Source organism: Bos indicus x Bos taurus, chromosome 10 (genome assembly GCF_003369695.1).
Source record: "Bos indicus x Bos taurus breed Angus x Brahman F1 hybrid chromosome 10, Bos_hybrid_MaternalHap_v2.0, whole genome shotgun sequence".
NCBI classification, from domain to species: domain Eukaryota; kingdom Metazoa; phylum Chordata; class Mammalia; order Artiodactyla; family Bovidae; genus Bos; species Bos indicus x Bos taurus.
Window position 1 is genome coordinate 8,020,498 of NC_040085.1, and position 27,329 is coordinate 8,047,826.

General features: G+C 42.3%; 1 protein-coding gene across 1 annotated transcript in view; it reads left to right on the forward strand.

Moving 5' to 3' along the window:
- IQCH (IQ motif containing H) overlaps positions 1 to 27,329 on the forward strand; it is a 217,321-nt gene that overhangs the window by 174,314 nt on the left and 15,678 nt on the right. Inside the window, 1 exon segment of the mRNA XM_027553044.1 lies at positions 20,795 to 20,965. Within this exon segment, the coding sequence (XP_027408845.1) occupies positions 20,795 to 20,965 (171 nt within the window).

Sequence of the window (27,329 nt, forward strand, 5' to 3'; positions counted from 1 at the left end):
TCTTTCCAACCCAAGGATCGAACCCACATCTCCTGTGTCTCCTGCGATGGCAGGCAGATTCTTTACCATCAGCGCAATATGTGTTTATGTCATCACTCTCCATGGCTGCTGCTGCTGCTAAGTCACTTCAGTTGTGTCCAACTCTGTGTGACCGGCAGCCCACCAGGCTCCCCCATCCCTGGAATTCTCCAGGCAAGAACACTGGAGTGGGTTGCCATTTCCTTCTCCAATGCATGAGAGTGAAAAGTGAAAGTGAAGTCTCTCAGTCGTGTCCAACTCTTAGTGACCCCATGGACTGCAGCCTACCAGGCTCCTCTGTCCATGGGATTTTCCAGGCAAGAGTACTGGAGTGAGGTGCCATTGCCTTCTCTGCACTCTCCATGGACCATGAGGGAATTCCTCTAAATATCACTCTGCAGTTTCTTTTATATGAACTTGAATCTAAGCAAACAGATTGACAAAGATGCTTTCTGTTGAAATCCCTAGGTTAAAAATGTCTTTGTTTTTAGGTTATTGTAAACTTTTGAACCCTGGAGAAGGAAATGGCAACCCACTCCAGTATTCTTGACTGGAGAATTCTATGGACAGAGGAGCCTGGTAAGTTACAGTCCATGGAGTCACAAAGAGTCAGACACAACTGAGCAACTAACACACAAATTTTGAAATAGCTATCACTGTTATGAGCATTGATAGTTATTAACTTTTTAAAGAAAGGACATCTAATTTTGAAAAAAAGCTTGGATGAAAACATTTGCAGATTCCTAACAATGGTTCTTCCTAGATACATAAGGTAGCTACAGAAGGAAAAGAATTTTGTTACAAATTATGAGGAAAGACAAACATGGAGAGCCTGATGTATGTCAGATTATACATCATATTGTATCTCATGTATTCTGAAAACTGTTTCTGAATTTCTAAATACAAATGTATCAGCCTAGAACAGAAAAAAGAGACAGCTGAAAATATTTTCATTATGATGGATAGTGGGTTCTTGCCCTACTCTTTATACTTAGCAATTGTGATCGTTGAGACAATTCACTGGACCTCTCTGAGCCTCGTTTTTTCATCAACAAATAGTGAATGCCTGCCCTCCTTCCCACAGGATGTTCTGAGAGGCTGAGCAGATACAAGGTGCTGTTCTTATTAAATCAAACAGCATAATCACATGTAAAACTGTCACCCGAGCCCTCAGCAGGTCCTCAAACTGTGAGTGGAATCTGAATTGAATTAGCATTATTTTTAAAAGTCAGTGAACATTATCATCTCAAAATGATATATAAGCATCAAAAGTGAATATATTTATTTCAGAGAGTGGAAAAACCAAGGTCTACAGAAATATCATAATTCCTTATTCATTGCTATACCCAGCACCTAGCACCATGTCTAGCATATAACAGATCCACAATAACTATTTATTAAATGAATGAATGAATACTTCTCTCTGAGTCCCCCATCTAGTACTCTCATTTGCAAGATCTCCCTATCTCTGTCTTCAAGATATACAAGGTAGTCACCAAGGGACTTCAATGAGATTTACTTTTCCTCTTTAGGGAAGGTATTTTATTTATATGTAAGAAGGTTAACAGTGTATATCTAAATTAAAATTTAATAGGCCTTTAGTATAAATAGAAGTGCCTGTTATTCAGTGGTTTTTAAATGCTATAATAGGTACACTGTAAATCACAAGTTAATACCTAGTGAAGGGAAAATAGATCCCAAGGGTTCTGAAGCATTAAAGTAAAAGACCTGTCCCTTTGAAAGGTCTACATCTTTGTACCATTGAAAGAGACCTGTAATGTACAAGTAATAATAATGATGATGGTGGTGACATGACTTCCGCAGTAAGCACAAAGGCAATGATGACAATAATTTTTACAGTGAAAATTACGATTATGTTTCTTAACACTGATAGTGCAGGTAAGCTAGTGACCAACTTTGCTATACATAATCTTACCATATGTAATTGTCCTTAAATGTTGGGTTCACCTCCTTACCTTTTAAGTCTTAACCTTTAGAAAGACTGAGCCCAAGCCTAATCATCAGCTCCTCAATAGAACTTTTGTTGGTCGACAAAGAATAGACCCAGTTCCTCTGTTTATATCTGGTTGTCTCACCCAGGACTTCTTTAGATGACTGCTCTCATCATGGAGATTCTTGCTTCCTTTTGAATGAAACCCAGACACTTCTCCCTGAACGTAGAGGTCTTTAACTAACTTTAAATACCAAAAACATTGCCAGTGAAGGGCAATGTGGGCACTCACACTGCATCCTGCAGTTTTCAGGAGGTGCTACAGTTCTGCAGGACTCAGGAGGGCAGCAGGTGGGGAGAAACGAAAAGTCTCCTTGCTGATGCTAAGAAAGACCAAAACTTAACAGTTTGTCTACCAGCATCACAGTAACAAAGCTGAGTGGCCTATCCTACTTCCAGCTGTTACCTGTGGTCAAGACTTTTTTTTTTTTCCTTAGGAGGACATGAAATATTCCCCTGACCTGTGGGAGGATGCTTTGGCAGGAAGGAGCGAGGTGGGCTGAGTAAGCGAAGAGGCACATTAGAAGCAAAGCCCTCCCACCCACCACTCTGACCTCTGGAAGCTGGCCTTCATGGGAAGCCAAAAAAAACAGCTTTTTTTTCCTTTTTTTTTTTTTGGCTGTGCCCAGCCACATGTGGAATCTTGGTTCCCTGACCAGAGATTAAACCTGCAGTCCCAACATTGGAAATGCAGAGTTTTAACGACTGGACCACCAGGGAAGATGCCCCAAAGAAACCAGTGATCACCATCCCACGGCCCCAACACTCACCCACCATGGAGGGCACAGGGAATTGCCTTACCCACAGCTTGTCCACATTCTTTCTGACACCCTTGGGGAAAGGAGAGATTCCCAGAATCTCAGACAGAATGAGAAAGGGGAGGGGCTGCAGGGAAGGGAGAAGGGGCTGTGTGGTCACGACTTTTTGTGTGATAAATTTTCCCCTTTGAAAAAGTCCTGAGCATTCATTTTCATTTTATTACACCTGAACCATGTTGTTGGGATGAAAAAGTACAGGGTAATTTGCTCTAAGCCTTACCTGTTTCTTACAACAGCCCTGAACAATCCCTCTCCCACAATGTGGTACTAAGTGTTTTTCTCATTGATCATGTCCAGAGTATCTCTAGGACAAGATATACTAGACCTGCTTGGTAGCTCCCATATTTAATAAATGCATTCTCATCCTGCCTTCTAATTATCTGACTCATTGGAAAAGACCCTGCTGCTGGGAAAGATGAAAGGCAAAGGGAGAAGGGGGCTACAGTTGATGAGATGGTTGGATAGTATCACCAACTCAATGGACAAGAGTTTGAGCAAGCTCTGGGAGATGGTGGGGGACAAAGGAGCCTGGCGTGCTGCAGTCCATGGGGTCACAGAGTCAGACATGACTTAGAGATTGGACAACAGCAACATCCTGCCTCCCACATGCCACCTTCATTCCTACAATTGGCCTTTCTTTTCTTTCAATATACAGCTTCCTTTCTTTTAAAACATGTTTCAAAATCCAACTCTTCATGAAAACCCACCTTAATAATCCCCCTTTATTGCCACTTCATTCTCTAGCTTCTCAGAGCTGAGGTACAGTACTGACAGCTGGAATAATTACGTATGGTAATATCAACCTGTCTATTGAATTTTTGTCATGTGCCAAACATTATATGGGCTTCCCTGGTAGCTCAGCTGGTAAAGAATCCACCTGCAATGGAGGAGACCCTGGTTCAATTCCTGGGTCAGGAAGATCCATTGAAGAAGGGATAGGCTACCCATTCCAGTATTCTTGGGCTTCCTTGGTGGCTCAGCTGGTAAAGAATGTGCCTGCAATGTAGGAGATCTGGGTTGGATCCCTGGGTTGGGAAGATCCCCTGGAGAAGGGAAAGGCTACCCACTCCAGTATTTTGGCCTGGAGAATTCCATTGACTGTATAGTCCATGGGGTCGCAAAGACACGTCTGAGCAACTTTCACTTTCACTTCAGATATTATATATTTTATGTGTAGAAAAGAATACTCTTATCCCTAATTTACAAATGAGGAAACTGAGGCTAGAATGACATGTTCAAGGTCACTCAGCAACTGAGTGGCAAATCCAGGGTTCAAACCATGATTTAGCCGCCTGCTGAGTGCAAGTTCCTTCTCTCACAGCAGATATTTCCCATGGTGCTGCACTGAATTGATGATGGTGACATCCTTTGTCAGTCTCTCCCTGCTCCTCAGCCACCATCACCAAACAAAATGTATGTTCCCCTTGTAGATCCTCAATATGCTCATTGAATTGAGCAGAACAGTTTAAAGCCAGAAAACACATCTCCTATTTTTTTTAATATATTCCATCCTTGTGCTCAGCACATAAGGTAATCATTAAATGTTAATGACTAAGGGAAATGGAATAAAATCAGTGTTGTGGTAGCCATTTTTAAGCTTTAAGAGTTTAAATGAGCAAGGCTGTGCACAGCCCCACAGCTGGGAGTGCCATATTGCCATTCAGCCAGAAGGTGGATTCACGGGATGGGAACATTGAAAACAGACACCACAAGAATGGTTAAGTCAGCTTTCCAAACCACTTTCTACAAGTAGCTACTGACTTTCCCTCCATAATAATTTCACAGTGATTAGCCTGCTGGATGAAAAATCCCAGGCGAAAAACATGAGTGTTAGAAGAATTGAGAATAACCACTGATTATTGGGCTAAGGTTGGAGGTGATGTTGACAGTAGACACATTCCCATCTAGCTGGTCAGAAATGTAAGAGAACTGCCATCTAGATTTCTATTATGGGCTTTATCTTTCAGAATAAATGCCCTCTTTTTAATCATTAGGTTTACAAAATCCAATCTTACATTCCAACACATATGATATCAAAATGTGTATTTGGCGAGGAACAGTGTCTTCATGTTATCAATTTTTGCTTCCTTTTGCTTTCTTTGCTCATATCATGAAATCTTACTTTTTGCCAAAACCTTACTTTGTAGCTTTTTAACTTAATTAAATATATAGGCAATTACTGACACCATCTGTCTTCATAGAAAAAGAACAAGAAGTGGCACAAGAGACTGGGACTCTGAAGGGAATATTTAGCAAACAAAATCTTCTGGCTCCACTACAGTAATATTCATTTTTAGGAGCCCTTCTGTTATTTTCAATCATTTATGCTTTTTAGAAATAATGAATTTGAGCTATACTTAAAATGTGGTGACTTTGGTATGGTTTTTTTTAAAAGAAAATATCAAGCAATCCATTGCTTTTTCAGTAAAACAAAACCTTAAACATGCCGTTGAACATCTGTTACTAGTACAGTCTAACACAGCACTTAAAATCCTTTAAAATCCCTGAAAACCTTTATAAAGTTACATGAATCTTTTGCATAAATAGAGCTGTTTTAACAGTATGTATATTCCTTTAAACATATATTTTGCTTTCTTATACATAAGGTTCATTGTGTTGCTTAGCGTTCCAAGTCCTTAAAATAAATAAATGAAATGGCTTCACTTTTTGAGGGACTCATTCTTCCCCTACAGACCACATTCCTAGCCCACTCTAGAGTTTTACTTACTTATGTTGGTTTTTAAAAAATCTTATCCAATTTCTTCACAAACGTCTTAATACGTAAATATTATCAAGCCGACCCATTGAAACTTGACCAGAATCAGTCAGGATCCAATACAAAATAAAAGTCCAAATAGCAGAATGCCCCTCCCATGGATAGAACGTTGTCAGAATATACAGAGGAGTTATAGAGGAAAGAGTCGAATGTAGCTCCAAAAGAACACGGGATTGGCAGTTACCTCCAAGGAGGGCAACTGGGTTCTTCTACAAGTCTTTCCTGAACTGAAAGGAGCAGGCTTGAACCCCTTGTGTCAGCTACTAGGAATCCTACCCTCATGGGTATAAGTGTGGATAAGAGAGCAGCTCTAAAGAGGCTCAATATAAAAAAGACATATTTCAAAGAAATAACTGTAAGACTTCTATTCATGTTAAAAACATATGGTATACTAAAGAATATGCTATGTCAGATTTAAATATATACAGAGAAAGAGTTTTTTTATTCACTTGTTGATGAGGGAAATATGAAGAAAGTGATTTCACAATTTTTCCTACAAATTGACTTAAAGATTGTATAAAATAATTATCAAATATAAATAGAGCTAAAACTAAGAATTCACGTATCTGTCATGATTTGCAAGCCCTCTAGTGCATTCTCCTGAGAGTAAGCTGTATGTTAAGAAAGCGCATTGAATTTTTAGAAGAAAAGATGGAGAGACAGGGGAAGGAAAGGAGGAAGGAAGAAAGGAAATACTTCCCATAATGAGTTTCTTTCGTTTGCTAGAAATTGAACTTAGGGACAAATGGTATGTCAGTCAAAGCAGCCTCTGGGGTGAAGCTCAGAGGAGCAGAGTCCTAACTGAGGAGCAGGGCCCAGACGGGTAAGACAGGACTGAAAACCACTTACTCAGGTGAAACTACAGAGTGATTTTCTGTCAGCAGTTACTCAATTGGGATTTTTCCCAGGGCCCTAAAGCTCTTCCCATACATTTCTGAAGTGACACAGGACTTCCGTTGATCATGGTAGGAACCTGGCCTTTTTGCCTACACTGAAGGACAGTATTTCTTTGTCTTCATATAGCTCTTTCATTATAGGCGGTCAAAGTGCTTTACAGACAAGTAATGGGGAAGGCGAGGCAGAAAGGTGTTACGTGGGTCACCCAAAGCTCCATGATAAGTCACAGGCCTCTCTGGCTTCAGAACCACCAAGGAATTGGTGGAGCTTCTGGAGGTGACTGCCAGCAGCGTGGTGCTCTCTCACTTTCAGCAGATGTTTGTTTCCCTTGCCAGGTGGAGAGTGATTGCCAAGATTAAGTACGGGGAAACCTGGACCTTGCAGCCAGGCAAACTGGGACGCTAATCCTAGCCCTGCCACTTAGCTGTGGAACTTGAGCAGGTTTGGGGGTCCTTTGCGCCTCCACTTCCACTTCTATAAAATGTGGGTGTTAATATCTGTTTCACAAGGCTGTTGTGAGGATGACATGAGAAAACACCAGAGTGTCTTGTACATAATAAACCCTTGATGTACATTAATTCTCCTTCCTCTTTCTCTCCCCAAGTCTCCCTCCTAGAGTCTGTCCTCCATGTAGTCAAATAGGCAGCTTTCTAAATACTGCTGCCATCAACAAAGATAGCATATTGGCTTGATAGGGTGCCAAATCTTTCAAACACCAGAATCTGTAGACAACAGAGGCAAAGTTGTGGAATCCAGATTCATCTCTCAGATAACCAAATCCAAAAGGTTCTATTATGGTAAACAACCCTCTACTATCACCAAATTAGTCATGACTTATTGTATTATTGGATTAACTTGATGTCACTATGGGCGGCATATAGCTCAGGAGTCACTCCCAACTACAGAAGGCAGGCTGAGGTGTTGGGGCGGGGGTGGGGGCAGCAGACCCGGGAATGGGCAATGAGATGGGAAAAGGGAAGCAGATGTCTTTAAGACAAAACTTCCCTTTAGTCACGTGCCCAGTTGCCTGACCAGCCCTGCCTCTCTTCTGGATTTGACCACACACAGCCACACCCAGCCCCACTCACGGAGAAGGCAATGGCACCCCACTCCAGTAGTCTTGCCTGGAAAATCCCATGGACGGAGGAGCCTGGTAGGCTGTAGTCCATGGGGTCGCTGAGGGTCAGACATGACTGAGCGACTTCACTTTCCCTTTTCACTTTCATGCATTGGAGAAGGAAATGGCAACCCACTCCAGTGTTCTTGCCTGGAGAATTCCAGGGACGGCTGGACTGCTGTCTATGGGGTTGCACAGAGTCAGACACGACTGAAGCGACTTAGCAGCAGCAGCCCCACTCTGTACAAGAGTTGATACAAAATGAAAGCCTGGGAGGTTCAAGAGGGAGGGGATATATTAATATGTATACATATAGCTGACTCACTTTGCTGCACAGCAGAAACTAACACAAAATTGTAAAGTAATTATACTCAATTAAAAAAAAAATGAAAGCCTGCAGTGGGCAGTCGGCTAAGTGTCCCAGAAAAGTGACGCTGTATTCCCAGGCCTGAGTCTTTTTGACGGGTGCTAATATATTATCTCTTCCAGCCCACGACTTCTTATTGAGCTCCAGGTGTTAACCCTTGCTGAGTGCTAGTTTGCTTTATAAAGCAGGTATTTTCTTACCCACATATGGAAAAACTTTTTAAAAGGAAGACTTGAAGAATACCTGGAATAAATTCAGAGGGCAGTCTGGTAGGTGGTTTATCACGGGATCCCTCATTCAGTCATGATTTACACATGCAACTAGATTTAAACTAGTGGTCATACAAATTATGGAGGTGTCCTGCATAGCAAGGGTCTCCTGGAGACTGGTGTGTGTGTGTGTGTGTGTGTAACAGCTTTATTGAGATATCATCCACATAAAATTCACTCTTTTAAAGTGTATGGTTCAGTGGCTTTTAGTATATTCACAGAGCTAAACAGTCATCACAATTATGTAGCCGTCTGTGAGTCGGACACAACTGAAGCGACTCAGCAGCAGCAGCAGCAGGCCATTTCCTTCAAGAAGAAACTGTACCTATTAGAAATCACTTCCCACACCTTCCTCCTTCCAGTCACTGAAAACCATTTTCTCCCTCTACGGGCTTCCCTACTCTTATTTCATATAAATGGGATTATATACCAGGTGATCTTTTGTGACTGGCTTCTTTCACTTAACAGAATATTTTCAAGCTTCATCCATGTTTGGGTATTTATCAGTGCTTCATTCTTTTTAATGGATGAATAATATTCATTGTATTTATATACCACATTTTGTTTATCCATTCATCGGTTGATGGACATTTGGGTTGCTTCCCTACTTTGATGGTTATGAACCATATTGTTATGAACATTCACGCACATGTTTTTATGTAAACACATTTTCATTTCTCTTGCTTGCCTACCTAGGAGTAGAAATGTTGGTCGTATGGTTAACTATATGTCAAATCTTTGTGTGTGCAAACATGCGTGCTCAGTTGTGTCCAACTCTTTGAGACCCCATGGACTGTAGCCCACCAGGCTCCTTTGTCCATAGAATTTTCTAGGCCAGAATACTGGAGTGGGTTGTCATTTCCTACTCCAGGGCATCTTCCCAGCCCAGGGATTGAACCTGCATCTCTCGTGCCCCCTGCATTGGCAGGTGATCTGTTACCACTGCACCACTTGGGAAACCCCTCTTCCCACTTCCCGGGTTCCTCAAATCTTTGAGAAGCTGCCAAACTCTTTTCTAAAGTGACTGCACCATTTTACCATCTTAAGCAATACATGAAGGTTCCTATTTCTCTATATTTTGACCCACACTTTTTATTGTCTTTTTTATTTCAACCATCCTTGTAGGTTTGAAGTGGTGTCTTTCCTGTCTGTGTTTTAAAGAGACGATCTATTTCCTTGTGTTATTTAATGGGATTGTCCAACAAAGATTTATTGTGCATACATATCAGGCATGCTGTGCTAGGTATTATGCAGGATTCAGATATGAATCAGAGGGCCCTGCTGTTGGTCTGATTCTCCTTTCTAGGAATTTCCCAAATGTAAACAACTTTAAATCAGGGGCTCTGCATTCTGGTCTCTTCCCCTCTTGGAGTCTTGTGCCTGGGATTTAAGGAGGCTGGACAAGATCTCCTCAGAGGCCACAACCTGTGTTTCTTGCCCATACAGTCTGCAACCAAGATTGTTCTTTATAAGACATTCTGGTTTACTGGAGCCATCAAGAAAACTAGGAGGAGAAGGCGAACTCTACTGTTACCTCATTGCACTGATGGGGCCATTGCCGCACGCCCGTCCCCACTTCACTTTGCAGGACAGCCTTCCACGTCCACAAGGACTGGGCACAGGGATTCTCCCCCATGGGCGCATGGGGGCTCCAGAATAAGAGCTTCCTGCCTTGAAAACACACACAAAAGCCTTTTGGAGATCATTTTAATAACTTTAAAAGAGCACTTCTCAACTAAGCAAATCATTCACCAGTCCTGACATTTATAGTGTGAAAATTTAAGAAGAATGTCTATCTACAGCATGGGATTATTATATTGAATTGGCATGGAAGAAGCACATATAATTACTAGTCCTAGAAACCTATAACAGGTTATGAAAATTGGGTTTTCATGGTTATTATACCTTAATGGTCAATGGCAAAATAAGAACATGGCTTTCCAAAAATTCATAATAAAAAAAGCCAGGAAATACTTAAAAGGAAAAAAAGAAATGAGTATGTAATTCTGTACCTTAAGAATACAAATAATATCAGGCAGGCCATCAATCTTGAAAGTAATAGAGAGAGAATCATAAATTTACAGAGGCAGTGGAAGAAGCTTGGAAAAGAAGCAGAGAAGGCAAGAGTGTATTAAGAAGGGTTTGATTTTTTTTTTTCCAAAAATGGAAAACATAAATATAGCTGCTCATGGCACAGGTTTAAATTTCAGTATTTTTCATTTTGGATCCCCATATTAATTTTGAATACTGTTGCTACACATCCTGAAAGAATTTTCAAAATCACAGAGAAGCTTCTGGTGCTATAAAGAAATTGGTCCATGAATGCTGGTAATTAGGTGTCATGGAAAGAGCTGGAGCAGGAGTCCAGAAACTTGATTCCAGCTCTTCCCCTAATTGTGGTACCTGAGTGTGTCAGTTCACCTCTCAGAGTCCTCAGCCATAAAATTAGGAGGTGGGAATGATGAATCTCATTTTAGGTCTGCCAGGACAGGGATGTTTAAATAGACCTCTTTGGGCCCTGAATATTTTCAGTTTTAAAGATTCTATTACCCTACATCACATCAAATGTATAAATGCATCCTCATGGAATGTGACACAGATGTAACTGTGTAAGAGTTGTGTTCCATTTAACTGACATGTGGTGGGCTACAGTCCACGGGGTCACAAAGAGCCGGACACGACTGAGCGACTTCACTTTCACTTTCACTGACATGTCAATTTTGTTGATACATTGTTATTTGATAGTTTTCATATTAGGGGCCCGTAACTTTTTATTTTTTCCAGAATCCATGTATTTTTAAGGCCTTTGAAAATCACGGAGGCCCTAGGCATGATGGACTACATGGCCCTGAGTGCTAAGTAGCAGGGCCCAGATTTGTCGCTGCCTTTAGCCCCATGAACTCCAAGGGCCCAACATCAGGTAGTGGCCAGATGGGTGGGAGAGAGAACTCTGGTTGCTCTGAGAAAGTCTTGTGGAGCTGTGATTTTAACTGTGCCGAGAACGATATATAGAATTAATATATTGGAAGGCTTCCGAGATGAATACTAGGAGTCTCAACTGTTGATCAGGGCCCAGGGTGACTGCCCCAACCAGCAGAAACTGCAGTTCACCTCTCTGAGAGACTGGGCCATCTCAGAAGCCACCACTAGGTGGCAACATGCCAAGAGGCTGCAGTCCCCTGTGCCTGTCTACTGATATTTTTATGTAATACAAACAATTCTTCCCCAAAATCATAATCACAGCAATATTTTCCTAAGTAAAATTACAGCGCAGTGTACCACCTTCCTTAAAATTAAGCATCAGGTGTGTTGTTTACCACAATGGAGAGTTTGATGCTGTCTAGCAACTCAGTGATCAAGATGGGAAGACATCTCACTTAGTAGCTGCTTCCCTGGGTTGGGAAGATCCCCTGGTGAAGAGAATGGCTATCCACTCCAGTATTCTTGCCTGAAGAATCCTGATGGGCAGAGGAGCCTGGTAGGCTACAGTCCAAGGGGTCGCACAGAGTCAGACACAACTGAGCAACTAACACTTAAGAAAGTGTGTTCTCTGTATAATAGATGGGATTCTGGAACCTATTTTTAAACAGCATCTGAGAAGAGTTAAATGTGCACCCTGTGCCTGAGAATCAGGCAAGAATACCAGAGTCAAGAGCCAGGCAAGTAAGTTCTTACTTCCACCCCAGACTCTGTTCCTGGCAGTCACAAAGGGAACAAATCCAGATTTGTTTCTGCCAGACCCTATGATAATAGTCTCATATCATGTAGTCACTGGATCTTCACAACAACCCTCAGAGATAATGAACATTAGTCTGTGTTAACAGACAAGGAATCTGAGGCCCAGAGAGCGAAGAAAGTTAAGATTACACAGACAGCAAGGGGCAAGGTCAACACTCCCTCCTACTGAGGTCCTGAAACTCTGGTCCAGCGCTCTATCCATCCAGTAAAGACATCTGCCTCCCTCAAGGTCTCTATTGCTTTCAAGCCGCCATCACTTCTTTTCCTTACCAAGCTTCCCCTGCCGTTCTCAGCCTTATTTCATCTTGACCTAAACCTAGTGAGAAGCTTGTCCCCTAGGGAAGGCCTCATGTCCTGCAGACCTTGCCTCTCTTCCACCAGGGAGAGATAAAGCCCAAAAGTAACAACAGAGAGAAAACACCTCCCGACAGGGACTGATTCTGCTTTATCCCCCCAACCCAGCCAAGCACATTCTTCTGATTTTGTAGCTGAGAAAGGAGAAAAGGTGCCTGAAATCCTGTCCCATCCTCTAGAACACCATTCAACAAAGTCATCTCACACTTAACACTCCCAAGCCTGAAATCTTAATTTTGTCCTTTAAACTATTCTTAGTTTAAATTTTTAAACTAAGCAATCTGCCCCACGCAGTACATGGTAATTCCACCCTTCCGTTTTGTTGTTGTTTTAATATTTATTTATTTATTTTTGACTGTACTGGGTCTTTGTTGCTGTGCGTGGGCTTTCTCTCATTGCAGTGAGTGGGCTTCTCATTGCAGTGGCTTCTCTTATTGCAGAGCACAGGCTCTGAGGCACGTGGGCTGGGTAGTTGTGGCTCCCAGGCTCTAGAGTGTGTGAGCTTCAGTAGTTGTGGTGCAGGGGCTTAGTTGCCCTGCAGCATGTGGTATCTTCCTGGGCCAGGGATTGAACCTGTGTCCCCCACATTGGCAGTCAGATTCTTAACCATGGATCACCAGTGAAGTCCCACCCTTCCATTTTTTCAAGGCAAAGGTCTTGGAGACATCTTTGATTCCTCTCTTTCTCTCACACCTGCATTCAACCCATCAAAAAGCCCTTTAGGTTCTAGTTTTGAAGTGTATCTATAATAAGACCACTTCTCCCATCCTCTACTATCACCATACTGAACCACCCACCATCGTTTCTCACCCAGACTACTGCAACAGCCTCCTCTCTGACCTCCCTGTTTCCATCCTTGTCATCTCACGGTCTCGTCTCCCACAGCACCTAGGGCAGTTAAAAATCTGTTATATCATGGCACTCCTCTGCTCAGCACCCTCAAGTAGATTCCCAGCCTCCACAGTTACAAGTGAGAAATAAGCCCCTGGCTCTGTTTTTAGACGAATCAGTAAGGACAGGGGGAGCCTTGGCCACCCATGACTGTATAGACCAGCCAGCAGAGAGGTGGCCTGACCTCCACAGCTTAGGCATAGCCGTGGGTCTGACTGAGGGTTTGGTTTCACTCTAGAAACAATGCACTGGGAAAACAGTGGGTTTCCTATTATGTTGGGACTGTGAATAAAGACATGGATGTGGGCAGGGGGTAGTGCACACCTCCTCCAGCCACGACAGGCTGCGGAGGAAGGTGGGTCTTGTATCGCACTTTGTTCTAAAGGCCTGATGTTATCTCTGTGGTGAATGAATTCCCAGTGCTGCATCTCTTGGAAGCCTTAGTTGGAGGATCTATCTTTTTAAAAAATTCCACATGAGCAACAATATGGATGAACCTGGGGGTTATTATGCTTAGTGAAATAAGTCAGAGGAAGCTAAATACTGTTTGTTATCACTTATGTGTGAAATCTAAAAAGTAAACTACTGAATATAAAAAAAAAAAAGGAAACAGACTCACAGATACAGAGAACAAACTAATAGTCACCTGTGGGAAGAGGGACAAGGAGAGGGGCAAGATAGGAATAAGGGATGAAGAGATACAAACTATTATGTATAAAATAAACTACAAGAATATATTTAAAGCATGGGGAATATAATCAATATTTTATAATAACTTTAAGTGGAGTACAATCTGTAAAAATACTGAATCACTATGCTGTGCACTTTAACATAGTATTGTAAATCAACTATGCCTCAATTTAAAAATTCAAATGAAAAAAGACTGAATATTCTTTACAACCTACTGATTATTTTTCCAAATTTATTATCAGAATAAAAGGTTCTATAATAAATAAAAATTTTAAAATAGAAAAAAATTATATACAAGCTTAGAAATTTTCCTAGTGAGCCTCATAGATGCAGCTGAGGGAGGGTTCACTATTATCCCCTGATTAGTGGAGGAAAGTGGCCCAGACTTGCCAAGAGTCACACATATATGTCTTAGACTCTGGTACTGAGAGTAGGGCCTTTAGCCAAGTCACTTACCCCGTCTGGAACATCAGATTCTTTTCGTCACAAATAAAGGAGGAGGAAAGAAAACCTAAAGATGGGTTTGCAAAACTTCCAGACTCTGACAGCTCTGAAATTCTCTGATTCTTCAACAAATGTTATTTGATCTATCAATTAGTCTCTCAATCCCATACCTACCCCAATGCCCGAAAGAGAAGGTTGGCAAGACCAAAGTCTTTGCTGTTTTATTTGCCCTTGGAGATAGTCACAGGATGTAGGGCCTGAGCACATCTGCCCACATCTATACCCTCTGCCACCCATCCATCCTGCCTGTCACAGGAAAGAGGCAGGAACAGCAGGGGTGAGCAGGCGGCCTCCATCTGCCTGGAACACCTAAGGCAAAAAGGGCTCAATACCAGGACCCTGTCTCCCACACCTCCCCACACAGAAGCATGTTATTATCATTTCATCCCAAAGCTTGCAGCCTAAGCAGGACCCAGAACCTTGGAACTGAACAATTCTGGATAAGCTTGCCTCTGCCTGACCCTGTCTTCAGTTCTCATATGCTTGTTTAGAAGCACTGAGGTGGTTATAGCTTCCTGGTTTGCCTTGCCCCGTGCTCTGCCTACCTTGCCCCAGCTCTGCCACCACAGCTGCACTGTGGACTGCGTCTAGCCCAGCCCAGTCAGGGAGTGTAGAGCTGGAGTTCTGCAGCACCTCTCCCACCAGCCCCCTCTCCCCACTGGCCCTGCCCCTGGAAGGAGCTGCAATGGACTTTTTTTGCAATCAATCAAATTAGAAATAGAATGTTAACCACAAATGTAAGTCACATGTGTAATTTTAATTTTCTAGTCACGCTTAGTCGCTCAGCAGTGTCCAACTCTCTGCAGTCCCATGAACTGTAGCCTGCCACGCATGTCTGTCCATGGGACTTCCCAGGCAAGAATACTAGCGTGGGCAGCCATTTCCTTCTCCAGGGGATCTTCCTGACCCAGGGATCAAACCCAGGTCTCCTGCATTGCGGGCAGATTCTTTATCTTCTGAGCCACCAGGGAAGTAGTCTCATTTTAAAATGTAACCGAAAAATCAATTAAAATAATTTTAATACATAATGTGTTTTATTTAACATAAGCAGGATAGTATCATTTGACATGTAATCCATGTATAGTATCATTTCAATTTGTAATCTGCATATAAATATATTGAGATATTTCACAGTCTTTTTTACCTCCTGATTCTTCAAAGTCTGGTGTGTATTTTACATTTCTGAAAGTGAAAGTCGCTCCATCATGTCTGACTCTTTGCAACCCCATGGACTATATAGTCCATGGAATTCTCCAGGCCAGAATACTGGAGTGGGTAGCCTTTCCCTTCTCCAGGGGATCTTCCCAACCCAGGGATCGAACCTAGGTCTCCCGCACTGTGGGCAGATTCTTTACCAGCTGAGCCACAAGGCAAGCCTTTACATTTATACCACATCTGAATTTGAACCAACCACATCTCAAGTGCTTGATAGGTACACATGTCCAATGGCTACCATAATAATAGTGCAGATCAAGAATATACGTGAGTTTGTATATAATTTTACTTACCATAAATCTGCTAATGTTAACAGATTTTTATTTGATTTTATTTGTTATATTGTCATCTAGTCCTTTCTAGATATAATTTTTACAAAGTTGAAGTCATATTGTCTATATGACTTTATATCCTTCTCTTGCTCTTTTATGTATCTTCCTACATCATCAAAAGTTATTTGCAATCACTGTCTTTAATGATCATGTCGTAGACTCTCCCATCGCGTGGATGTGTCATAATCTCCTTAGCCAATGACCAGCTGTTGGACAGCTGCAATTTTTCAACTTTACAAGTAATGCTGAGATGAAGATTTTTTTGGGTTGTTCATGCTTCTTAATGCCTTGATGTAAACCTCTCTAGTATTGTAGTCATTTTTAACAAAATGGGTTTTGAATATCATTAATCAGTCAAACAGCTATCAACAAGTGCTTTATAATGGGAAGCTGATACACCTTGGCTTCTTGTCCCACCCCTTTGATACCTGGCTCTGAAACCCAGGGCAAACCACTTTGCTTCTTACACTTGAGTTACTCTATTTATAAAATAAACTGACTGTATTAGATGATTTCTGAGAGTCTTTCCAAGCACTAACCTTCAATGGTGTTTTCCCCTCACACTCAAATCTAACCAATTAACCTATCAAGCTAGTAATTTCAAGTCCTAAAGTAACCTCAAAGCCACCTCCTAAACATTTAAAAATGTATCTACTTCTCTCCACCCCAGTCACAGTGCCTTTTTACAGTGCTGTGTGCATCATCTCACGTCTAAAGTGTGTTGGGAGTATCCAGTGTCGAGAGAGACTGAGTTCTAAAGGTAACAGCAAAATCCAAGATCAAAATAGGACCAAATGAGATATGTGTGAAAGCCTGGGGCTGGCGCAGAGTTGATGCTCAATGAATATTTTCTGCCTTTAAATCTGAAACCAGCTTCTAGAGCCCCACTTAGACCCAGTCGCTGAAAGGCTGTGGAGGAGTTCACGGTAAAACTTCAGAGGTGCTGCTGTGCCCTGCTGGGAGCCAGCCTGCCCCAGACACTGGGCGCTCTCAGAAGACAAAGACTCAGCAGCTTCCCCTAAAGGCCTGACAGTCTAGAGGGGGAAATAGGAACCCCTGTCCGCAAAACAAAGATGCCTCAGGCAGTGTCTTCAATAGAAAAACCAGATGGAGAACAGAACAATTATCTGAGCAATTCAGGCAAGCCTGCTGTTGAGGAAAAGGCTTGAAGAAATTTGTTCTGTTTCCTTTGTGAACCAAGGGGTTAGGGAAGCCTGGAGTAGCAAAATTACTTTGGGTCTACAAAAAGTTCAGAGTTCTGGCCTGTGCTCTATGATCTTAGGCAAACCATTAAGCCACTTTTTGATCTTAGCATTCTCATGGGTCAAATAGAGTAATACCAACCTTGTTCACACCTAACCACAGAGTGGATTGAGCTGTGAGGTTGAACCCAATGCTTATGGATGGGGAAAATAGCTATTAAATGCGGCAGTCAAATAGCTGCATAGAAAACTGAAAATGTGTCTCCTAAAATTCTACTCCTCTTAAAGGAAATGTTTAGTATTCATCAATAACATCTGTATTGAACTTTATAATATGTAAGGGAATTTTATATGCATTTATTCTATTTTGCTTTCAAAATCTCTTGTATGTATTATCATTTGTGCCTTTTACATGTAAAGATACTGAGACTGAGAGAGTTTAAATAACTGTTTCAAGTTTGCATTGTTGCGAGGGCCAGATTCGGGCTCTCCAACTCTTAGATTCTTGTTCCCCTACTGTGTTCTGCTTCCCACTAAAATCCTTATCACCAAAACATTAATATTATTAACATAATATTAGTAATGTTTGTTATATGTAATTCCTTTGGTCAAGGACTCTGCAACATCAATAGAAGCTCTGGAAAAAAATTGCCCACCATGTAAGAACAGCAAGTTCACTCTCATATTAAGGAAAAGTAGCTGTCCCCATCTGATTTGCATTTTATGCCATACAGCAGGAAATATTTAAGTTGACAAATAGGATATTTACAACCGCAACAGATACTTGGCAGTTAGTTTTTAACAATTGTTGCAAATGTGATTTATTTGCTATTATAAAAGGGCATTACTGTGCGAATATGACTCCTGAAATTAGCTTCAGTTTAGCAAGGGGCCTTGACAGGCTGACCTCTTAATATCCTTATAATGATGCCATTTACATTCAATGCTTACTCAAGTCACTCACTGCTAGATTTGTTTGAGAGGCGTCCACTCTAGGGCAGATGTATTATGTATTTTAACATACCAAGTTGGTGTGTGAGGCACATGTAGGCCTTCTAAGGGGAAAAACTATTTAATCAAATCTTCATGAAAATGTGTTAGTTTCCAACGTCCTACAGTGAAAATGCATTACTGCTAATTACAGCATACTCCAGAAACACAATACTTCATGTTTTCTCCACAAGACATTTCCATGGCATGGAGATATTAAACAAAAACATGTTTGATCCTCTGTGCTTTAGCTCTTAGTATGACTGGGAAACTGGTCCAGGGTAAGGATGGACTGGGTCAGAATCGATGCCATCTCCTCCAGCAGGGAAGGGCAAGAGGGTGGACTTAGTGCCAGGCAGAACTGGATTCAGACTGGATTCAAACCCCAGTACCACCACTTCCTAGACCCGGTTACCTCTCTGAACCTCTGTTTCTTTATCAGTGACACAGAGCTGTTATATTTAAGGTTATTATAAAGATCCGAGATGTCTGTGAAGCCCCTGGCACACTGGAGATACTTGATACAAGGAGACTGGTCACATGTGTGTGACTTGTCAAAGCTTAGAGGTTACTTTCTCCATGATGCAGCCCTGACATCACTAGCCAAACCCGACTTGTCCAGTCCTGCTTTGGTGGCACTTTGTTCCATCCCTCAAGTATTCATTGTGTTATAATTAATGGAATATGATTCAGTCTTCCCCTTCTCGGTGTAGGATCCATGTCTCTGCCTTTCACACTTAGATGACTAGCACAGTAATATGCCTTGAGCACTGAACTGAGGAGGATTCTGGATTCAGTGTAGGGTGCAGGAGTGACAAGAGAAATTAAGGATGGTCTGCCACGGAGAAGGTAGCACATGCCCCACTTTGCCAACAGCAGTTTAGCACCTAGTAGATGCTCAGTAAGTATCTGTCAAGGGAGTTACTGGACATTAATCAAGCATCTAATAACTTAAGAGTAACTTATTGCTTACATGTATCTGTCTCTCAAAGCATTTTAATTTCTATTATATCATAATATCCTTCTAGGCACAGTGGTAAAGAATCCACCTGCTAATGCAGGAAACACGGGAGACAGGAGTTTGATCCCTGGGTCAGGAAGATCCCCTGGAGTAAGAAATGGCAACCTACTCCAGTATTCTTGCCTGGCAAATTCCATGGACAGAGGAGCCCGGTGGGCTGCATTCCATGCGGTCACAAAGAGTTGGACACAACTGAACAACTGAGCATGCGTGCACACACACATCCCTCTAATTACCCTGGTATTCAGCTATGGTGACTGCTGTCATGGTTTCCTGGCATAGGGTAGGTGAAATTACTTTCTTGTACTCTTAGGGTGAAAATAGTGGTAGAGCTAAGGCTTATCGGCCAACCCTAAGCATCCCTTAAGAATCATATTGCAACATATGGAATCTAGGAAAATAGTACTGATGAAATTATTTGCAGGGAAGAAATAGAGATGCAGATGTAGAGAACTTGTAGACACAGCAGGGTAGGAGAGGAAAGGATGAATTAAGAAAGCAGCATTGACGTATGTACAGTATCATGTGTAAAATAGATAGCTAGTTGGAGAAGGCAATGGCACCCCACTCCAGTACTCTTGCCTGGAAAATCCCATGGACAGAAGAGCCTGGTGGGCTGCAGTCCATGGAGTCGGTCAGAGTCGGACACGACTGAGCGACTTCACTTTCACTTTTCACTTTCATGCATTGGAGAAGGAATTGGCAATCCACTCCAGTGTTCTTGCCTGGAGAATCCCAGGGACAGGGGAGTCTGGTGGGCTGCTGTCTATGGGATCACACAGAATTGGACACGACTGAAGTGACTTAGCAGCAGCAGCAGTGGGAAGCTGCTGCATTATAGAGAACCCAGCCTGGTGCTCTGTGACAGCCCAGAGAGCTGGGATGGGAGCGAGGAGGGAGGTGCAAGAAGGAGGGGAATTATATATATATATGTAACTATAGCTGATTTGCGTTGTTATACTGCAGAAACACCAACACAACATTGTAAAGCAATTATCCTCCAATTTAACAACAAAAAAAAACCCAACTAAATTTAAACTTTCCACAATAAAAAAGTTATTTTCCCTCCAAAAAAAAGAAGAATCATATTGCAATTCCCAGAGAAGCCAGCAATGCTTTTTCTGAAGCCAGGGCAAACTGCCCTTTTCTAATATTTACTCACCCTTTGCCTTCTCTGTCTGCTCCCCTGTAACTCCCCATCCTCTGGAGTTCCCATCCAACTTCATTTCTCAGTTGAAAGCCTTGCACTGGCCACTTTAGAAATGGCCAACCACAGGCAGAAAAATCAAAGGGTACAGGAGACTTTCAGAACCAGGCCTCTCCATCAGATTATCTTGGCCAGGTATCTCCAGTTGTGTAAAGCCCCCACAGGAACCTTGAATCTTCCAACAAGAATCAGATTGAAGGCTCTATCCTTCTGTTGAACAAAGGAGAAACATGAGCAAGAGCATCTTAAGTCACGTATTCACTGGCGTAGTCGGGTCTGGTGTGGTTCAGGGTGGTTCGGGGCGGTCATGGATGGTGGGGGCCTTCTCTCCTGCTGACGGTTCGTACCCTCACTTCTGTGGTTCCTGTTGTACGCAGGTGTGGGCAACAGGCCTCAATCTCTCGTACAGTGATCAGCTGGCCCTGACTCAGCTCACCTTATACTTGACCAATGGCCACCTGGATTGCAGTTTGAGCACCCTTGAAGTGCCCCGCTTTGCTCCCAAGAAAGACAAGAAAATGAACAACCTAAATGTTCACAAAGGGCCGGTAAGTGACCAATGATGCCTCCTGATTCTCCTCAGTGCCATTTACTGAGCTCCGGTTGTGTGCCAAGCTCCATGGGTCCAGAGGGAAGAAAGAATTTCAGGCAAATCTTTGAATCTCCCCAAATGGGCTTCTGGCACAGGAATGTAGGAGAGGGGAGGCAGCATTCTGTAGGAACTGGGATTGTAGAAATGGGGAAAAGCACCATGTGGAAGGACGGAAGAGCATGGGGCTTTCCAGGGCTGGATGTCTGGGTGTTCCCCTCTGTTCTCTTCTCAGCTCACTTCCCAGGACAAGTATATCTATATCCACTGCTGCAGTTACCAGAAGCTTCCAAGCAAACCTGTATTTTTCTAGCCCAAATCTCTTTTTTGAGCCTCCGACTCCTCAATTCCACATTCAACAGAATGTTGGAGAGTCTTCAGGCTCAAACTACCAATAATTGCACTCGTGGTCTCTCCTTCCTTATACTTCCTCTTGGTGAGTTGGGCCAGAAGCTGATTAGTCACCCTATGTCCCAGCATCCAGTCAGCAAGCAGCTCAAGTTGATGCCTGCTGCTAAAATGCCTCAACTCTGACCCTTCCTCTCCCCATCAAAGATAGAGCCTTCATTTCAGCTTTCAGGGTCTCACACTAGTGTTATAATAGCTTCTCACTAAGATTCCCTGCCTCCTCTCAAGGTAGTCAAGGCAGTCAAGGCAAATCTGAGCATGTTACTCCCCTACTTATGATTCTGAAATGACTCCTGTCATTTTTGGGAAAATCCCAACTTCTCAGCTTGTTTGATGAGGCCCCTCATGATCCATGGCCCAGTCTCCCATCTCGTCACTAGTCTATCTCTAGGGGGCTGGAGGCAGTAGTTCTGGCACTGGTTAAGGTTTATGAACCTCAGGACTCTGGGTAACAAAGGGTAAACCTCTATGGGGACAGTGGGCTAGGTTGGTCCTGGGGAAGGAGTGCAAAGGTCAAGAGGACCAGATGGCCCTTCCTATAGGTGGGATATGCGAGCAGATTGGGGCTTAAGCCACAGCTGCTCTGACAATGCCAGAGGGTTTCTTCTGCCTCCTCTCACAATAGTGAGCTTTGTGCCCTTTTTGCAAATGAAGCCCTACTTGAGATGTGAATATGTCAAGCAGATAAAAGAGGAATGCCAGTGGTTAATAGAACCCCCACACCTATTCCCTAGAGATATCATTACAGAGCAGTAGCTGCTGCCTCTCTCTTGAGTCTCTTTGGATCCAAGAGACACTTCTGGGTTTAGAGAACCCTTTTTTGACTCTGCCAAGGATCCCTATATCAACTTCCTTAGCAGGAACTCAGCATACACTTGGAAGGGTAGCCTGAAAAGGGTGCCAGATGTCTTGGGGGGCTCAAGCAGCAGCCTCCTCCTTCTTCTCCTCAATTCACTTGTCCTGTGAGATACCCTTGTTCATGCGAATCCCTTAGATCTCTTTGCTTATTAAGACGAGAAGCAGAATTGGACTAGGGATGAGAAACAGACCTAGGACCTTGCTAGGGATATCCCAGGTTTGGTCCCACCTGTTCCCCTGACCTCACCAAAAGGACCTTTACAAGACTCTAAGTTCAGTGCCAGAGGGAGGGAGAGGAGTAGAATTTGATACCTTCTGGCTTAGCAAACCTAACTCCATGCCATTTCCCAAAGGAAGCTGGAAGCTGAGTTAGTATTCAGTGCAAGACTTCCAAAGACAATTCGCTGCATTTAAATATGTTGCTTCAGAAACCTGCAAGCAGAGGCTTCACTTGGAATTAGAAGCACTCTCCCATCTTCCCCTTCTTGCCTATAGATTTCAATCCTAGCTAAAGGCAACATACAGGAATTCTCCTGTGATCAAGAGTTTTAAACATTTTCAGGAATTGTCTGCACTCAAGAGGGAAGCATTATGATCTTCAGTAAATCAAATATCTCTACAATCACTGAAGAAGAGCTATGCAGGTTTACTGAGGGAGAGACAAACTGGAAGTACTTTTGGTTGTAGAAAGATAAATGGACGTTCTCACTCTAGTGCCACTGTGCACATGTGTACACACGTGCTCCCGTGCGTATGTGTACATGTGATGGGAAGGTTTTAAAGGAAGCATGCACGCATGCACATGGTGCAATTTACAGCCAAAGTGAAGCTCCTGAACAAGTGTGAACAGACTGATGCCGTCAAGTTTACACTCAGTCAGCTGACAAACCAGAAGACAAGAAAAAGGAAACACACAGATAGACCTAGCGATAATGAGGGCGCGTTCAGAGTGAGTGCCTAGAAAAGATTTCCAGTTTGGGCCTATTCCTTTAAATAATATGCTGTGCAGGGGGAAAGCAAAAACTTTTCTGAACTCTAAGAAGAGCTATTGTCCCCTTAGTAGAAAGAGGTGGCCAATCACTCCCATTTAGACCCGTTTAGACAGAGGAGCCTGGTGGGCTGCAGTCCATGGGGTCACTAAGAGTTGGACACGACTGAGAGACTTCACTTTCACTTTTCACTTTCATGCATTGGAGAAGGAAATGGCAACCCACTCCAGTGTTCTTGCCTGGAGAATCCCAGAGACGGGGGAGCCTGGTGGGCTGCCATCTATGGGGTCGCACAGAGTTGGACACGACTGAAGCGACTTAGCAGCAGCAGACCACGTGCATGGACTTCTGGTCCAGTGTCCTCCACAAATAACCACTTGAAGGTGGAAACAAGATCAGATGAGTCCCAGACGTGTGTGTTTTGAAAATGAAAAGGAGTCACCTAACGGCTTTTTAACTTTTAATTAACATTCTGTCAGAGTGGACATAAATTGTTATCCTTTTCTACCCGTTTTTACTGTTCTTCTCTCTCAATGGACCCTCCACACCGTAGCTGGTGAGGTGGCCAAAAGGGATCATTTCTGCAAACATCTTAAAACAACCCCAGTCATTTATAAGCATTTTAACAGCACATGATCTGTAATGAATGATTAAGTAAAACCTTTTGTGTTAAATTATGATGTTAATAATGATTCTGTCTCCTGTAATTTATTATGAATTCTCCAACGCTTCGGGTTTGATTTTGATAGAATGCAACAACAGCAGAGTTTATGTGATGACTTTATTTTTAGAATTCCTTCTTTGAAGGCACACATTTCCCCACTACTGCTGCTACTGTAATTATGTACAAAACCAATCACTCATTAGAGTTAGGATACATTATCTTCTAGACAGATGAGGCTAAATAAGCAACACATTAATAATTCAGAGAGCAGTTCATTATGCATGTGGATGCCTGCTTCGTAACTGAAATAAGAACCTCATCAGCCTCTGCCAACCCTTAAACAATAGTTCTGTGTTATTGCCACCACATTCAAGTTTACGCTTGTTAAACTGCTACTTGGATTATTTTATCAAACATTCATTTATTTGTGGTCCCTTACTGCCGAGAACAGATTTTGGAAGCTCCTTTTTTAAGTTAATGATTTGAGCAATGGGTGTTATTAATTCTCAGAATATTATAAACATGATTAATTTTCAGGCAGAGATTTATTACATAAGGATTTCAACTATGTCAACTGAAATGCATCACTGTCAAAGCAAGTATCATGGCGAAAATAGAATGTGCTCCACACTTCAAGTGCTGGTGCTCAGAACTAAATCAATTTAAATTGTGGTTGAAGCAAAATTATATTCTCCAGTGAAAAGGAGTATTTCAAGCTTCCTTTATTTAGCTTGAAGCGTTCTTGTTAGATTGTGATTTAGAAAGGTAGTTTAATAAAACTAGACTTCTACCAGTAATATTTTGCCTTCTATATTTTTCCCCCTTGTTTTCCTAGAAAAGGCTAATCTCTGAAATTCCCACACACTCCAAACGTGGCCAGTGGGAATTTGGAGAGAACATGACTGCACTGGAAGTCAGGGGTCAGGAATTCTGATCCTTTCTCGGGCCTCAGTTTCCTGTTTTGCAAAATAGGGGAGGTCTAAATGACCCCTAGAGTCTCCTGAGGCATTTACTTTTTATGGGGCCTGTATGTACAGTAGGACTCTGTTTCAAGCCTGACCTAGGCACCCTGATGTACAGTGAGGCCGGTGGATGGGGAATTTGCCCTGTAAGGAGACACAGGAAGGGCCCATCCCCATAGCCTTCCATTTAAAGGTCTTTTTCTTGAAGAGTCTTTTAGAAAGGCATAACACTGTTGTGACAAGGTCACATTGCGAGTCCTCACCAGCCACACCTTAGCTATCAGTCAAAACTTTCAGCCAGAATCAACTGGAAGTAAGTTCACCTACTTTGTGCCAAGCATTCTGCTAAGCACAGGGGATATAAGGATAAGTAGTAAAGAGCTCTAAGTTTTGCAAAGGACCAAGATAGGCCAGCATAGAACTATAATGCATATAATAACATGATAATAATATCCAAAATACACTGAGCCTTTACTCCTCACCAGGTACTTTAACCAAGTGCTTTACATAAATCTTTATACAACATAATATATGAGACAGGTGCTATTATTATGCTCATTTTTAGATAGGAAGACTGAGATAAGAAATGTTAAGCAACTTGTGGAAAGTCACTCAACAAGCAAGTGTGTGCACCAGAATTATGCCCAGGCTTGTGTGTCTGACCATTCTGCTACCCAACCTGCCTTGTGTTGGCTGAGAGTCAATGATTCAACCCCAGAGTACAGCTTCAGCTCATCCCTGAAGAAATCTCTGAGTGAAGCCATGGAAAAAGTCTTCTTCCGAAAGAGGCTTCATCTCCCTGTGTGATGAGGTTATTTGCAGACATATTACCATTATCCATGGGCTCCTAATCTGCTCTGAGCTAGGCCAGGACTCAGTGAGCCCTGAATGGTCCAGATGGTTGTGGAGGAGTCTTCTGATGCAATAAAACCCATTTAGATTATGACTCCCTTGGTAAACGTAAATGGATTTTACAGCATTAGAAGCAAGTTGGTTAAAAATGATGCTTTCTATTTGTTATAATTTGTATAATGCTTTATACTTTAAATAGATGTGAGCTTATTTAACCACTAGACCATTAAGGTATGACCTAAATCAAATCCCTTACTATTATACAGTGGAAGTGACAAATAGATTCAAAGGATTAGATCCGATAGACAGAGTGCCTGAAGAACTATGGACGGAGGTTTGTGACATTGTATAGGAGGCAGCGATCAAAATCATCTCCAAGAAGAAGAAATGCAAACAGGCACAATGGTTATCTGAGGAGGCCTTACAAACAGCTGAGAAAAGAAGATACGCCAAAGGCAAAGGAGAAAAGGAAAGATATACCCATCTGAATGCTGAGTTCCAAAGAATAGCAAGGAGAGATAAGAAAGCCTTCCTCAGTGATCAGTGCAAAGAAACAGAGGAAAACAACAGAATGGGAAAGACTAGAGATCTCTTCAAGAAAATCAGAGATACCAAGGGAACATTTTGTGAAAAGACAAGCATAATAAAGGACAGAAATGGTATGGACCTAACAGAAGCAGAAGATGTTAAGAAAAGGTGGCAAGAATACACAGAAGAACTATACAAACAAGATCTTAATGACCCAAATAACCATGATGGTGTGGTTACTCACCTAGAGCTAGACATACTGGAGTCTGAAGTCAAGTGGGCCTTAGGAAGCATCACTACAAACAAAGCTAACGGAGATGATGGAATTCCAGCTGAGCTATTTCAAGTCCTAAAAGATGATACGTGAAAGTGCTGTACTCAATATGCTAGCAAATTTGGGAAAGTCATCCATGGCCACAGTCCTGGAAAAGGTCAGTTTTTATTCCAATCCCAAAGAAAGGCAATGCCAAAGAATGTTCCAACTACTGCACATTTGTACTCATCTCACATGGTATCAAAGTAATGCTCAAATTTTTCAAGTAAGGTTTCAACAGTACATGAACCATGAACTTCCAGATGTTCAAGCTGGATTTAGAAAAGGCAGAAGAGTCAGAGATCAAATTGCCAACAACTGTTGGATCATAGAAAAAACAAGAGAGTTCCAGAAAAACATCTATTTCTGCTTTATTGACTATGCCAAAACTTTTGACTGTGTGGATCACAACAAACTCTGGAAAATTCTTACACAGATGGGAATACCAGACCACCTGACCTGCCTCCTGAGAAATCTGTATGCAGATCAAGAGGCAACGGTTAGAATGGGACATGGAACAACAGACTGGATCCAAATTGGGAAAGGCTGTATTTTGTCACCCTATTCAGAGTACATCATAGGAAATGCCGGGATGGATGAAGCACAAGATGGAACCAAGATTGCTGGGAGAAATATCAATAACCTCAGATATGCAGAAAGCATAGAGGAACTGAAGAGCCTCTTGATGAAAGTGAAAGAGGAGAGTGAAAAAGCTGGCTTAAAACAACAGTCAAAAAACGAAGATCATG